Source organism: Macrobrachium nipponense, chromosome 5 (genome assembly GCF_015104395.2).
Source record: "Macrobrachium nipponense isolate FS-2020 chromosome 5, ASM1510439v2, whole genome shotgun sequence".
Taxonomy (NCBI): Eukaryota; Metazoa; Arthropoda; class Malacostraca; order Decapoda; family Palaemonidae; genus Macrobrachium; species Macrobrachium nipponense.
Genome location: NC_061107.1, coordinates 5,743,651 through 5,758,311, shown reverse-complemented (window position 1 = coordinate 5,758,311; position 14,661 = coordinate 5,743,651). Strand labels below are relative to the sequence as shown.

The 14,661-nt window shown below is 41.2% G+C and overlaps 2 protein-coding genes across 6 annotated transcripts in view; both read right to left on the bottom strand.

Moving 5' to 3' along the window:
- The window catches only part of LOC135215150 (uncharacterized), a 115,566-nt gene that overhangs the window by 51,468 nt on the left and 49,437 nt on the right, over window positions 1–14,661 (bottom strand). The gene's annotated exons all lie outside the window — the stretch shown is intronic.
- LOC135215148 (3'(2'),5'-bisphosphate nucleotidase 1-like) lies at window positions 2,955–14,028 on the bottom strand. 4 transcript variants are annotated; one of them, XM_064249591.1, is made up of 6 exons: window positions 13,891–14,028; window positions 12,070–12,245; window positions 11,512–11,605; window positions 5,086–5,201; window positions 4,698–4,746; window positions 2,955–3,055 (listed from the first exon to the last, which is right to left on the bottom strand). In XM_064249591.1, exons 2-6 carry the CDS (start codon window positions 12,196–12,198, stop codon window positions 2,970–2,972), a joined length of 474 nt encoding a protein of 157 aa, XP_064105661.1. In that variant the 5' UTR covers window positions 12,199–12,245; window positions 13,891–14,028; the 3' UTR covers window positions 2,955–2,969. The 4 variants fall into 4 exon arrangements, with proteins under 4 accessions (XP_064105661.1, XP_064105660.1, XP_064105658.1 ...); XM_064249590.1 differs by having other exon boundaries at window positions 13,775–14,016; XM_064249588.1 differs by having other exon boundaries at window positions 13,794–14,014.

The following is a 14,661-nucleotide window of genomic DNA, read 5'->3' as shown; positions in this document are numbered from 1 at the left end:
CACATGTACAAAAATTTTATGAGAGATCATTCGCTGAAATCAATTAACAAAAAGTCTGAATATAATTTTTCAGCATTTTAGTATTCCGTAGCATACATATCGTTATCATAGAGAAACTTCAACACCCCAGACCCCAAACAATTAGGAAAATTCAACCCCACAACCATCCAGGCAAAGGCTCATGAGTACTTAAACATTTCAGAGAACCATTTACTTCAAACTCAGCAGTGGTCATGCTGTGCACAACCAAGGCTACAAATGACTGTAGAATTCTTTCATGTACCATGAAACCTAAAGTTCTTTCTGCACCCTCAACTATTTACGGATCATTTAGAATATGTCAGTATACATAAAACAATACTTCTCACTTCCTAACTGTCATCCTTTATTGTGATTCCTAAGAGAATTAAGTTTTTTATTTTGGGCCACAGCTACAAAAACAATATCCTAGTTCAAGAGACAAGATGTCATTACCAATCAATAGATGATGGTCTTTAAAATTCTGATTGTTCCCAACCTGTCCAGTGTCCAAAGTATCATCTATGAGTTCCTTGTTGTGTAATATGATCTAGAAACCTAACAATGAGAAATAGGCTCATGGACAATGGCAAAACATTACATAGGGACCTGATGCTATCAGTCTAACTTGAATGGTGGTACAAAATCCCCGAGTAATTTTTCTTCTCTTAAAAACGATCCATTTCTAAAAATATCAGAACCCTGCAGCAATGGGAAACTCTCCCAAATTAGAGAATTATCAGGAGAAATAATGTAATGGTAAAATCCCAATGAAGTTGGTATTCGTGTATGACAGTCAAAAACAAAATGATATATGCCCTCCACAAGCAACACGCATCAGCAGTATGCAAGCGTTCTCAAGGAAAGAAGTTTGTTGCCTTGTTCACCTAAGCAAGTACATACAATGTGATTGTGAGTTCAGGTGTTGTCGAGGATAAATAAAAATAACATCCAAAAACAAAAAAATGCGGTAATTGCAAAAACAGTGGGAGATAGAAGAGAGAGAAAACTCTACCTAAGTCTCTGTAATAAGGCAATCAAAGTTTTTTTCTAGTTGGATAAATAATTTTTTCTTCCAGGGACAAGCCTTCTGATAGAGGGTGCTGATAAAGGGACATTTTGGAAGTTAGGCCATCAAGTCATCATACAAGACCAGACAGACTAATGAGCAAAGAATTCTGACGAGAGATTAAATTAAATAAGATTTGAGCTCCATGGAGAGAGACCAGCTGCGGTGGTCTGGACAGAACAAAAGAGGTTAAGACACAAGTTTTTATCTTGGAAACCTTAAGAATGAAGACATATTGCATGACCCAAGACAAGATGAAAAATAAACCTTGTTACTATTGCAAAGATGCAGAGCTATTCCCCAGAAAGGGAATGTTATAAGAAGATGGTGGAATAGATTCTACAAGCTTTTCAGCCTCCCTGGCACATGATGAAAAAAGTATTAGCATAACCAATTTTTATGAGAAATTACCCTTTACATACAAAATAACCCTACAAGATGAATGAGGGCCAAAATAAATTTTAAAAGTAGTGCCACTACGTACAAAAACTTAATGAATATAACGAAAAACCTACTAGATTTACAAATGAAAGAGAACGTAGGAGAACAAAAATATCCTCCAAAGAGTGTAAGCATTCCAAGAGAACAAGTCAAGGTTTGCAAACACTTCACACACAACCCAAATGAAGTGATTTCTCACTAGACCACTTGTATTCATTCCCAGCAATAACTGGAAATAAAAGTTCTCACAACTCAAACTGTCGGTCAAATGTATTACCTTGTCTCCAATGCTCTGTGCAATAAGAAAATAAAAATGGGCTACCTAGACATTGGTTCGTATAACATACACATAGTATAAAATATTTCAATACTACAATCAATATTTTGTGAGGAAAAAACCAAAAAAACAACCATGGGGGGAAAAAAACTGTAAAATGGGACTATGGAAGCAAATATAATAATAAACTAATGTTACTGGACAGCCACCAAGATTTATGTGGCTTAAAAGTTTCTTGGTCAAGTTATGAGAGAAGGAAACACATGAACTGTAAATGACTGTGAGAGCAAATATAATAACAAACTAGTATCATGTTACTGGACAGCTACAAAGACTTATGTGGTCTATTAGTTTCAAGGGCAAGTAATGAGAGAAGTTTCCTTCATGGTGAACTTATGAGAGAAAATCTCATTTGTAAATTTATCAGTTAATACTATACAAAATCACCAAGCATAGGCCTCACGTAAAAATACTAATTTTTCCATTTAACTGGAAGGTTGCTTGAGTTCCTTCTTCCTTCTTTGATAATGATAAAAAAACCTTTAACTTGACCAACAAGTTGTTCTTTTTATTGTCTGACAAAATTTTATTCTTTGATGATGGGTACAACTTGAACATGGCATATTCAAGGAAGTTAAGACAAATCTGAAAAAACTCAAAAGGTTATGGATGAAAAGTAAAAGGCACAGCAGACATTACAAGGATGCTACAAAGAGTGGAAAGAAAAGATGACTTATGAATGAGTAACCGTAGTGAAAAGATGAAAATACACAAAAATGGAAGAAATGCAAGTAGAATTTTTTCAGTAATTAGCTCTGGAATTCTACCTAGTTTGTTATTATGTTATCTCAATTACTACCTCATCGCTGCATCTAGAATAAAACCATACAACAGAAATTTTGATGATAAACAGAACAATAAAAAATTCAGTAGTTATTTCAATTTGTCTGAGCTTAGTGCTCTTGTACAATCTCCTACATAATCTGTTATACTCCCTGTAATATGAGCTGACTGTCAGTCAAGATGTTAGATTACAAAAAAAAGAAAGGCAAACATTTGTGTATTCATAACACAAAAAATATCTACTCACAAAGAAGCAATATAATGTAAATAAACACTACTTACAAAAATGACAAAACTACAAAATGCAGGTCCACATTAATGCTAGAATGGAAATATGAACTCGAATGCAAACAGAAACTTAACAAACGCACGCAGGCTAAGATGGTGTAGCTCCCCTAACCTGTGGGCTGAATTCATACAAGCACAGTCAGTATCAAGGATGATGTTCACCAAACAGGGTATATTTACAAGTAAAATACAACCATTTCTAAGGTGGCACGATTAATGTAAGTTCACTTGTCACACAAATTGAGAACAATGTTAAAAAAAATTTTATTATGTAGCATGAATGTCATGTTCTAAATTTGACTGTTTACTAAGCCAGATTTCAAATCTTCCTTATATGTTTATAATCTTAGCATATTTATCTTATTTAATATTTTGCACTACATATCTATAGAGAAGTAAATTATTATGAAATATCTAAATAATTTTCATGTTGCATGGATACAAAACTTTACCTCACAGCTGCCTTACTCTGTTGATCTACAAAACTAGACCAAAAGTGAGTCATATATTGATTAAAAATTCAATAAGCATGTTTATTTCTTCCTCCCTCTTTGATTTTTGGCTTAAGCATACTTTTACCTGGGGCAAGGGGGAATGGCAAAGCTGCAGCAAAGGAAAATAAGGGAACTCTTTTTCAAATAATGTTTGACTAGACTGTACATAAAATTTATAAAAAATATAGGGGAGTCGTTCCTAACCACTCAAAATCAAGAGAAGAAACATCTCTGCACTTTTCGTAGATTTATTGAAGCTACCCTCAAGTGACATTTCTTAAATAAAATATTCTTAATGTTCCAGATTTCTTATCTTACTACGTCAAAAGGAGATTTTTCTTCCGTAAGAGGACGCTCACTGAAGTTTGAGTTGAAGAAATCAAGGCTCTGTCGCCATTTACTTTCTTCAAGCACATTCATTGGATAACCGACTCAAATACAAGGTTAAGTTGGAAGTGCGAGTCTACCTTTCACACTCATTACGATGACATCTCCATACTTTGATCAATCTTCTCACAACACATGGTAGAATTAGGCAACATCGTAAGTCAATTTTTTCGTTACTTTTCACCCAATCTCATTCCACTTTGCCTGTATACTTTGATTAATCTCACAACACTTAGTAGAATTCACCAATATCATATATCAACTTTCGCCCTACCTTTCAACCCCTCTCATCCCAGTTTCACTGAAAACACTGCTCATTTTCCTCCATTCTAATACTTTGGACTTCATTGATACTTGGTCCTTGTACCAAACTACCTGCTCCTTAGTCAGACAAACTAGCGAAGTATACTACTACATGTGAACTCTATGCATAATGTAACACAGACCTCACTTTACTAGAGCAAAAATGATCTCCTTTAGTAAATGCGTATACAATACAGTAGTGTATATACACCAGTATAAAGTAAACACTGAAACAGGTTCCAAATTAGTCAAGGTACTCCCAGTACAGTATACTTTCTCTCTGTATCCACACTATATACAGACATTCTAACTCGTTATCAACAAGAACAGCACAAGTAAAACAATAGTTTGCAATAAGTATGAATATATATGAAGTGTTGTTTTTGGACTTTATATTAAAATTAGAGATATTTTTAGCCTTCAGCACTCTACAGGTCCTGAGAGAGCTGATTTCAATTGCAATAATGAAAATTGCTGACTGAGAAGTACTAGTACTATACTGTACAGTAAGACAGAGGACTAACAGATCCAAAATTAATGATTAATTATATAGTTCATGAATTTCACAATACGGTACCTTGTGTATATTCTGCAGTGCCATCCAGTGGATCCACCCATACTACAATCTGAAAGGGTATACGAGTCTTAAAATACTTGAGACATAATTTATAAACAAAGAATGAGCTGTAAATTTCATTTGAACAACTAAAAACTTATTTGTACAGTTGCCCTAACTTTATCAGGTAGTACCGTCATTTAATAACCTACCGTCATATTCAGGTAAAATAAGACTACAGAAATCTGTTCAAATTACATAATAACCACACTAGATGCAGTGCATGGAGGCAGAAACTAAAAAATAACTTCCGAACTTCATCAGCATAAAAATTCACGGCTGTTTTAACTTGGAAGCATGAATTCAGATCTTCAATTATTTACTACCCAAGAGCGGGTGTGACAAATACCTCTTCCTCAGCCAGTGAAGACAGTTCTGAAGGACACTTAACATTCACCGCTGGCATCACGTCTGGATCAAAAACTTTGTCGCCGGTATTTTGTGTTTCCTCCTCTCCTTCCTCCCCTGCAATGATTACAGTCACAGAGAAAGTGTTACCACAAAATATGTATAATCCTAAGCAGATCAAAATCCTTCAAACTGAGTCTATAATAGCAATATTATGATTAAGAAAATGATATTGTTATGATACAATAAAGTTTGTTCATACTTACCTGGCAGATATATATATAGCTGTATTCTCCGAAGTCCGACAGAATTTCAAAACTCCCGGCACACACAGTGGTCGGCCAGGTGGTAGTACCCATTCCCGCCGCTGGGAGGCAGGCGTCAGGAACCATTCCCATTTTCTGTCAGATTTTCTAGTGCCACTGTCTCCTGAGGGGAGGTGGGTGGGCACTTTGATTATATATATCTGCCAGGTAAGTATGAACAAACTTTATTGTATCATAACAATATCATTTTGTTCATGAACCTTACCTGCCAGATATATATATAGCTGAATCCCACCTTTGGAGGAAGGGGGAGACAGACTCGGATTTTGGGAAAAAATTCCATTTACATGATTGATATCTTGGTTCCTTACCGTTAGCATAGCTGACTTCGTGAGTACCGTCACCCAAGTCTGCTTCTGCTTTACTAGAGACTCCTGCGATGCTGTTGAGTTCTAGAGGATCTGTCAACAGGGGCGTGACCACAAAGCAACTAGATCCTACATTATAGACCTCCAATTTTTGGGTAATGCATTCCTAGAGGTGGCCAGCAAGGACGTGACCTGTGTAGCTGGTGCGCTCTAATGAACTGTCACGGGGGGGGAGCGTGCCACAATGTGACAGAAATCATATAGGTGTTGATCAAGGACACCAGAATTGCTGTTAAATGCTTCACTGGAGGTGCCAGCAAGGACGTGACCTATCCTATGTAGCTGGTGCGCTCCAGATGATTTGTCAACGGGGACGTGACCACAATGTGACAAAAACATTTTACCCTACTATGAGGGCGAAGCAAAAACGTTACCACCTGACCTAGCCTATCTGGTTAAACTTGTATAACCAAGGCTAATGGAGGGAAGTCCGCCTAAGGCGGCCGACCCAAGACCCACAATAAATAAAAACTAAAAACACCTAAATAAACATAATAAAAATAAAAAATAAAAAATAAAAAGAAATAAAATTAAAAAGTCCAAACTAACATATTATTTCCTAAATGATAGGAAGAGTGCTACTCTCTGTCCCCAATATAGTGTCTGGTGCGACATATGGGCCCAAAGAGTAACACTTTCTCAGTATGTAGTTCCTCACCATCCCGAAAGATAGTGAGAGGCAAACACTGAATTACTACGCCAAAATGTGGCATTCAAGATGTCATTGAGTGCATGTTCTTTTGGAAGGCTACCGACGTAGAAATAGCCTCAACTTCATGCGCAGTTCACCTTCAACATTTTCATATCACTGTCTTGACAGGATGAATGCGCTTCCTTGATGGTGTCCCTCAAGAAAAAAGCCAAAGCATTCTTTGACATTGGTAAATTTGGCTTCCTTACCAAACACCACAAGTTATCAGAAAGACCTCTACAATCCTTAGTCTTCTTTAGGTAGAATTTGAGAGCCCTGACAGGGCACAGAATTCTCTCTGGCTTGCGCCCCCAACGATTTTTCGGCCATCCCTTTAATTTCGAAGTCCTAGGCCAAGGGTTGGACGGATTTTCATTTTTTGCCAGGAACGCTGGGCTCAAGGAACAGACCGCGTTATAACCTTTTAAAGACCCACGTATTTGCTAATCGCTTGCACCTCGCTGACTCTCTTCGCCGTCGCCAGAGCAATCAGGAAGATAGCTTTTCTAGTAACATCCTTCAGGGAAGCCGTATGCATAGGTTTTCGCCATGGACTGGACATGAGGAACTTCAGAACTACGTCCAAGTTCCAAGACGGCAACCTGGGTTGTTGAACCTTCGTTGTTTCAAAAGATCTCAAGAGATCGTGAAGGTCTCTGTTGTCCGCCAAGTCCAGGCCTCTGTGCCTAAAGACAACTGAAAGCACACTCCTATATCCCTTGATTGTAGAGGACTGCAAGTTTTAGATCCCTTCTCAGATATAAAAGGAAGTCAAGCAATCTAGGCTCACAGAGGTCGTGGTGGAGGAAATGCCGTTCTTCTTGCACCAACTCCTGAAGACTGCCCACTTCGATTGGTACACTGCGTTGGATGAAGCTCTTCTTGCACTGGCGATAGCTTTCGCCACTGACCTAGAAAAGCCTCTCGCTCTGGCCAACTTTTGGGGATAGTCTGAATGCAGTTCAGACTCAGAGCGGAGAGGTTTCCTGTGGGTACCTCTCGAGGTGGGGCTGTCTGAGTAGATCTGTCCATACTGGAAGCGTCCTCGGGAAGTCTACTACGAAGGCCATGACCTCTGTGAACCAGTCTCTCGCCGGCCAGAACGGGGCGATCAAAGTCAATCTCGTCCCTTCCAACGCCGCAAACTTTCTCATGACTTCCCTTAAGATCATGAACGGGGGAAAGGCGTATAGGTCCATCCCCGTCCAGTCCCCAGAGAAGTGCGTCTATCGCCACTGCCGCTTGGGTCGAGTACTGGGGAGCAGTACAGTGGAAGCCTCTTCGTTCTGGACGTCGCAAAGATGTCCACTAGCGGACGTATACCCATAACCCCCACAGCTCTTGGCATACCTCCTGATGCAGAGTCCACTCGGTTGGCAGAAGTTGACCTCGTCTGCTGAGGAGATCTGCCCGGACGTTCTCTACTCCTGCTACGAACCTTGTAAGGATCGTGACGTCCATGCCCTTGCCCACAGCAAGATCTCCTTTGCCAGAGCAAAAAGGGACCGAGACTGTGTTCCTCCCTGCTTCTTCAAGTACGCCAGAGCTGTGGTGTTGTCTGAGTTGACTTGGACTATTCAATGAGAGACTTTTTCTTGGAAAAACTGGAGAGCTAAAAAGATGGCTGCCATTTCCTTTAGGTTTTATGTGCCAGGACACCTGTTCCCCTCTCCAGGTGCCTGACACTTCTTCCCCCCCTAATGTTGCTCCCCACCCCGTGGTGGACGCGTCGGAGAACAACACTAGGTCAGGGCTCTGAAGCTTGAGACACGCCCTCCGACAACTTCACTGGATCTAGCCACCATTTTAAGTGATGTTTTACCTCTCCTGAAATTTTTAAGATCATATCCAGATTCTTGTTTTCTTTCCAATTTTCCTTGAGAAAAAATTGTAGCGGTCTGAGGTGCAGTCTCCCCAAGGAAACAAACTTCTCCAGCGAGGAAATGGTCCCCAGCAGGCTCATCCATTCCCTCACCGAGCACGAATCTTTCCTTAGGAAGGCTGACACTTTGTCTAAAAATTGCTGCTGACGTCCCTGGGACGGAAAAGCTCGAAAAGCCACTGAATCCATCTGAATCCCCAGAACAGGATGGATTGGGTTGGAATCAGATGTGACTTTTCGAAATTCACCAGTAGTCCCAGGGACTTCACCAACGATAAAGTTGTTTGAAGATCCTTCAGACACCGCGTTTGAGTGGAGGCACGAATGAGCCAGTCGTCCAGGTACATAGAGACTCAGATATTTGCAAAATTGACCACTCGCCACGTTCTTCATTAAAGTCGTGAAGACCATAGGGCCGTGCTCAATCCGAAGCAAAGCGCCTTGAATTGATAAACTGTCCCTTTTAGGACAAACCAAAGATACTTCATCGACTGTGGATGGATGGGGACGTGGAAATACGCATCTTGAAGGTCTAATGAAACCATCCAAGCGTTTGTCTTAAAGGTCCCAAAGAACTGACTGAGGTGTCTCCATCTTGAATTTCTGCTTCTGTACGAACCGATTCAGACTGCTCACATCTAAGACTGGTCGCCAACCTCCCGACTGTTTCGGCACCAGGAATATCCTGTTGTAGAAGCCTGGGGATTCCAGGTCTACGACCTGTTCCACCGCTCTCTTTTCTAACATCTGCTCGAGCAGATCGAAAAAGATTTGTTGCTTCTCCCTGATGGTAAATAGGGGATAAATCCTTGGTGTCGTTGCAGTGGGGGAGGTTTGTTTCAAGAAAGGAATCTTGTACCCCCGCTTGATGACGTTGAGCGACCAGCTGTCCGCCTTCCTCTCTATCCAAGCTTTTGAGAATAGTCGAAGCCTGGCTCCTACTGGTGGCTGAAGGATCTCTGGTTCATTTCTTTCCTCTGATCTTAGCCGAGACTCTGCCTCTGGAACGTGTACTTCCTCGAGAAGATGTCCTCGAGGAAACTCCACCTCGAAAGGGCTTCTGCTTCTTGAAAGGTTGCGTCCGTGCAGACGTAGAAGAAACAACCGTACGTTTTACCGACTGAGCTAGGAGGTCTTGGGTAGCCTTCTCTTGTAGACTGACAGCCAGATCTTTGACCATAGCCTGGGGGAAAGAGATGGCTCGAAAGAGGCGCATACAACAATTCTGCCTTTTGAGAGATAGAGACTGCCTTTGCAGTAAAACCACAATAGGCCGCTCTCTTCTTCAAAATCGAAGTGCAGAAGTGCGAGGCCAACTCCTCCGAACCATCCCTGACGGCCTTGTCCATGCATGCAAGCACGCTGGACAGCTCCTCCAGGCTAAGCAAATCAGGACACGCGACCGGTTATCCAAGACCCCTAAACACCAATCCAAAAAGTTGAAAACTTCTATCGTACGGAAGAGTCCCTTCATATGATGGTCCATTTCAGAAAGGGTGGGCCAGGGACTTTCGTCGTCGACAAAAGGGATCTCTTCGGTGCATCTACCAAGGTAGCGAAGTCACCTTGGGACGAAGAGGGGGCTCTAAAACCTATCTCCTCCCCTGTCTCATACCAAAGACCTGCCTTGCCTGTCAGTCTTGAAGGGGGTAGGGCGAAAGCATTCTTGTTTCGGGCTTTTCTTGACTCCATCCAACTCTGCATTTTCTTAAAAGCCCTTTTTGTTGATAATGAAGTAGCCATCTTCAACAATCCTGGAGTCTTGATAGCCTTCGACGATAGCAATTGTGAAGGAGGCAACTGCAGGGCTTCAGGTTTAAACTTCTCTTCAAAGGAGGTTCGAAGCAATTGAACCAAAACCTGGTAATCTGAAGATACTGTTGATGATTGTTCTTCAGTTAATTCCTCCGACAAGTTTCCTTCTTGAGATTCATTACTATCCTCCGAATCTCGGCGAATGTCTGAAGAAACACTACGTCATGCGTCCAGCTGCGCGCCATGCCTGGCGTCAAGCCGAGCGTCCTGCCGAGCGTCACGCTTGGCATCCAGCCGAGCGCCCCGCCCGGCGTCTAGCCGAGCGCCCAGCCGAGCGTCAGGCCTGGCGTCAAGTCTCGCTGCCGCCTTAACGTCGTGCTCTGCAGACCTTCGTGCACGAAATCTCGAAGGCGAGGTAACAGGAGAAAGAGCGAGGCGATGAGAAGGAGAAGGAGACTGCCTGGATTTCTTGACTGGCAGCTTATCATCCTTCCTCCTGTGACGTGACTTTTCCTCTTTCTCTGCAACCAATAAGGCAATTTGATGTTGCAAATTCTCAATCTTCTTCGATTTAGGGCTGATCCTGTGAGAAGACAAGGGGCGAGGGGAAGCCCTCCTCCTTCTCACATGGACCGCCACAGGTATATCCTTAGCGCAACCAGGGCGCTCAAAAGCTTTGTCGTCAAAAGGCTTCCTCTCCGGCGACGATCGCAACACAATTCGCGCACACTGTATTTGGGTCTACCGAAGATTTCGGCAGCCTCACCTTGCATTCTTCGAACTAGATCCAGACATCTTAAGTTTAAGGAAAAATCAAGCCAAATTCAAAACCAATCCACAATTAGCGTATGCCTAACCACCGATCCAAATCAAATAACCAAAAATCAATCGGGATACTCAAGTGTACAAAAGAGTTCCAAAATCCAATGACGGAGGTGCAGAAAACACTTGTTGGCTGCACCGGCGACAGAAAATATCTGACAGAAAATGGGAATGGTTCCTGACGCCCGCCTCCCAGCGGCGGGAATGGGTACTACCACCTGGCCGACCACTGCGTGTGCCAGGAGTTTTGAAATTCAGTCGGACTTCGGAGAATACAGCTATATATATATCTGGCAGGTAAGGTTCATGAACAAATTAAAAAATTGCTAGATCACATGAAAAGTCAGGTTAATTCAGTCTCTACAAAGGCATGTTTCTTTTCTATTCTACCAATTGCTCCCATTATTCAAGTGCTCAAAAACCCCATTTATGTCAGAGAAGTGTAAAAAGTAAAACTACACTGCAGTATTTCTCCAAGTTTTAACATAGCTATACACTAATTTTTTGTGAAATATTTTCACTAAATGCAAACTTACTGCAGTACAAAATAATTTGTAAAAATTCAAAATATAAAATACTGCACCTATTATAGTAATCTTAGGGAAGCATTTATTCAGTGAACTTATTATGCAACGCTGGGCAGCTCTGTCAGCCTCTGTTTGTAGATCACTTGCATTCTGGAAAAGAAAAAAGATAAGGATCCTCCAAAATGACCAAAATTTAAACAAATGTTTGCAATTCATGAACAAAAAGAATGTCACCTAACCAGAATTAATTTTGTTCAATACAAACCCATGAGCGTTGACAGACGAGTGGCGTGAACCACTTAGTAAAGGAAAGCGGAAGAAGTGGGAACTAAATTTGAATGACACCAGTTTGAGTCTGGAAGTGGTGTGAAAGACTCATAACAGTCAGGTCTCATGAGCAGGCAGAACTGAGCAGATCACAGGTAGTATAGGTAAGATTAGTAAGTGGCAAACAGTCTTAGTGAAACCAAAGTTATGCATGCACAAACTAACACAGAGTGTTAGCCACATATCTCCAACAAACTATATGATCAGTTGTCATCCCAATCACAGAATAATAAAAAACAAAATACAATGTAGCATTTACGATATCTTGGTGCAAACATTGTTCTTACCTCTTTTTCTACAATGCCAAGTTCTCCTTTCTTAAGAATGTCCCTTATTATTCCCCCTGCATGACTGGCAATTGCCACCGACGATGACACCAGCCTTGACAAAAGAGGCATATTCTGAGCTAGTGCCATTTTGACAGAACAGATATGCCTTCTTAAACCTTAGCAAAATACAGCTCCTGCAATATAAAAGAGGAAGATATCACCAGTGCATTACAGTATAGTATAAGGTTGTAAATTAATAAATTTGGAAAAAATTTTATATGAAAATACAAGCAAAACATATTTACATATATGTATGTTAGTTAGAAGTTCTGAAATATCAAGAAAAAATTTATAAACACTGCATGTTAAAATTTATACAAAATTAATCTGGGAAGTGAAAGCAGCTCGTAGACCATCCGCTATTCATAAATGCTTTTGCAACTTTTTTTTCTGTTCTGTACTTTAAACCCAGTCAATCATATGTCCAGTTGGCCTAGGTCACGCCCTAGGCCTACTGATTTTTTTAAAACCCAACCAGTCAGAAGGAATCGAAACAGTATGGTTCATAAACCCGCGCTCTGGTCTAGATGCAGCCGTTCTTTCCCGTTCCACCTTCCTGAGTGGAAGCACGTAACGTGAATGTTAGTGCACTGTTACAACACTTTGACTTATTCGATAACGTAGAAAAAATTCGGGTTTTTCAGGAATGGGACATATAGGGTAAATGACCAAGCGGCGACATAGCACCCAGCTCTCTTGGAACGCAGCCCCTTCCCGTAAAAGCACTTGAATTATACCATAATTTTGTCATTTAGACACAACCCTTGACTCGATGCTCATGGCAGCAAATTACGGTACTTTTTTGGTTAGGTGGCTGCAATCCGTTAGAGGTGGCTGGAGTCTTCCAAAAAAATAACCACCCTATGAAAGGCGTTTCACGTGAAAATCACCTAATTCAGAACCAAACGCATTTCATCATCCCAACTGAACACAACATGACCCGGTCCTAGTGTTTCCATGATCAAACCCAAAACACTAGAAGAAGGCTGAGAGACGATTTAGAATAGGGTAAAAAACCGCATGGTACAGGGGTGGACCATGTACAATCAATGTGTACAACCCCAAGAAAAGTACATTATAACGCGTCCTGACACCGGAGTAGAGGTCTTTAGCTCCGTTTCTCACCAACAACAAGTCGCGTCTGATGCCCATCTCCGATGTCAGGACGCGTTTATAATTGTACTTTTTTCGGGGTTGTACACATTGATCGTACATGGTCCACCCCTGTACCATGCGGTTTTTTACCCTAGGCTAGGTAGGTATGGACCAACGTACCCTTAGGCTACTTAGGTAGTAGGTAGCCTAATGACCCACCGAGATGCACAGATGCCCCCGAAAGCAAGATAGCCTACAGACCAACGTTGCCTAGGTATGGGTAGTAATGACCCGGCTAGATGTCCCGATGCCCCCAAAGTGAGATACTATGAACCAACATAGGTAGGTACCCTTAGTAATGACCCAGAGTGATGCCCAGATGTCCCCAAAGAGAGATAAGGACCAACGTTGCCTTACCTAGGCTAGTAATGACCCGGCGAGATGCCCAGATGCCCCCACAAGCGAGATACGGACCAACGTACCCTTAAGAGTAATGAACCAGCGAGCTGCCTAGATGCCCCGAAAGTGATAGGCTAGTATACCTAGGTATACTATAGGTAGTACCTACCAATAGCAAACCAACATACCCTTAGTAATGACCCGGCTAGATGCCCAGATGCCCCGAAAGCGAGATACTAGTAGTAGCTACTACAGATCGCCCAAGTTACGCCGAACGAATCACACCATTATCACTGCGGCAAAGAAGGCGTTGCGAAACGGACGTAATCAGTAGGTTACGTTATATAGGCAGCGTTATGTAGGTTACGTTATGCCTCGTCACGAATGTAAACAAACAATGAGGTTTCCCCGAATACCGTGCCTTAGAGGCGGCCATCTTGCCACTCTCGGTTGAAAGTGGATGTTTCGGGTGTATTTTGAATAGTATTTTTTCGAATTGGCAGTGCCGTTTGGTGTTTATATAATTCTATTTCACGATATTTACATTTGAATGTTTTTGGTTGTTTATTTTGTATATTACAACGGGAATTAAATCAAGTTTGCGAGTGTTTTCGGCCATTTTATCACTGCGATTGGTTATTTTGGGTTGTATATTTTGCATATTACAGCAGGAATCAAATCAAATTTGCTAATGTTTTTTCTGTCACATACCACTCTCTTTACGAGTGAATGATGTTTATGTAAATTTTGAGCATTTGTGAAAGGAAGTAGATTAATTACGAGAGTACTTTGGTGTACTTTGCTCTCTGAGAATTTCTTGCGTGTTACCAAAATTATGTAGACCGAGTTAGTAGAGGTCATTGATAAGGTAAATTGAATCACTGTGACTGATAAATAATCTCTCTCTCTCTCTCTCTCTCTCTCTCTCTCTCTCTCGAGCTCTTCTCTCTTCTCTCTCTCTCTCTCTCTCTCTCTCTCTACTGATATTCAAAACAAGAATTGTTGAAGTTGATTAACAAATTTCATTAACATAATAATAACTCAGCAATTTTTTTT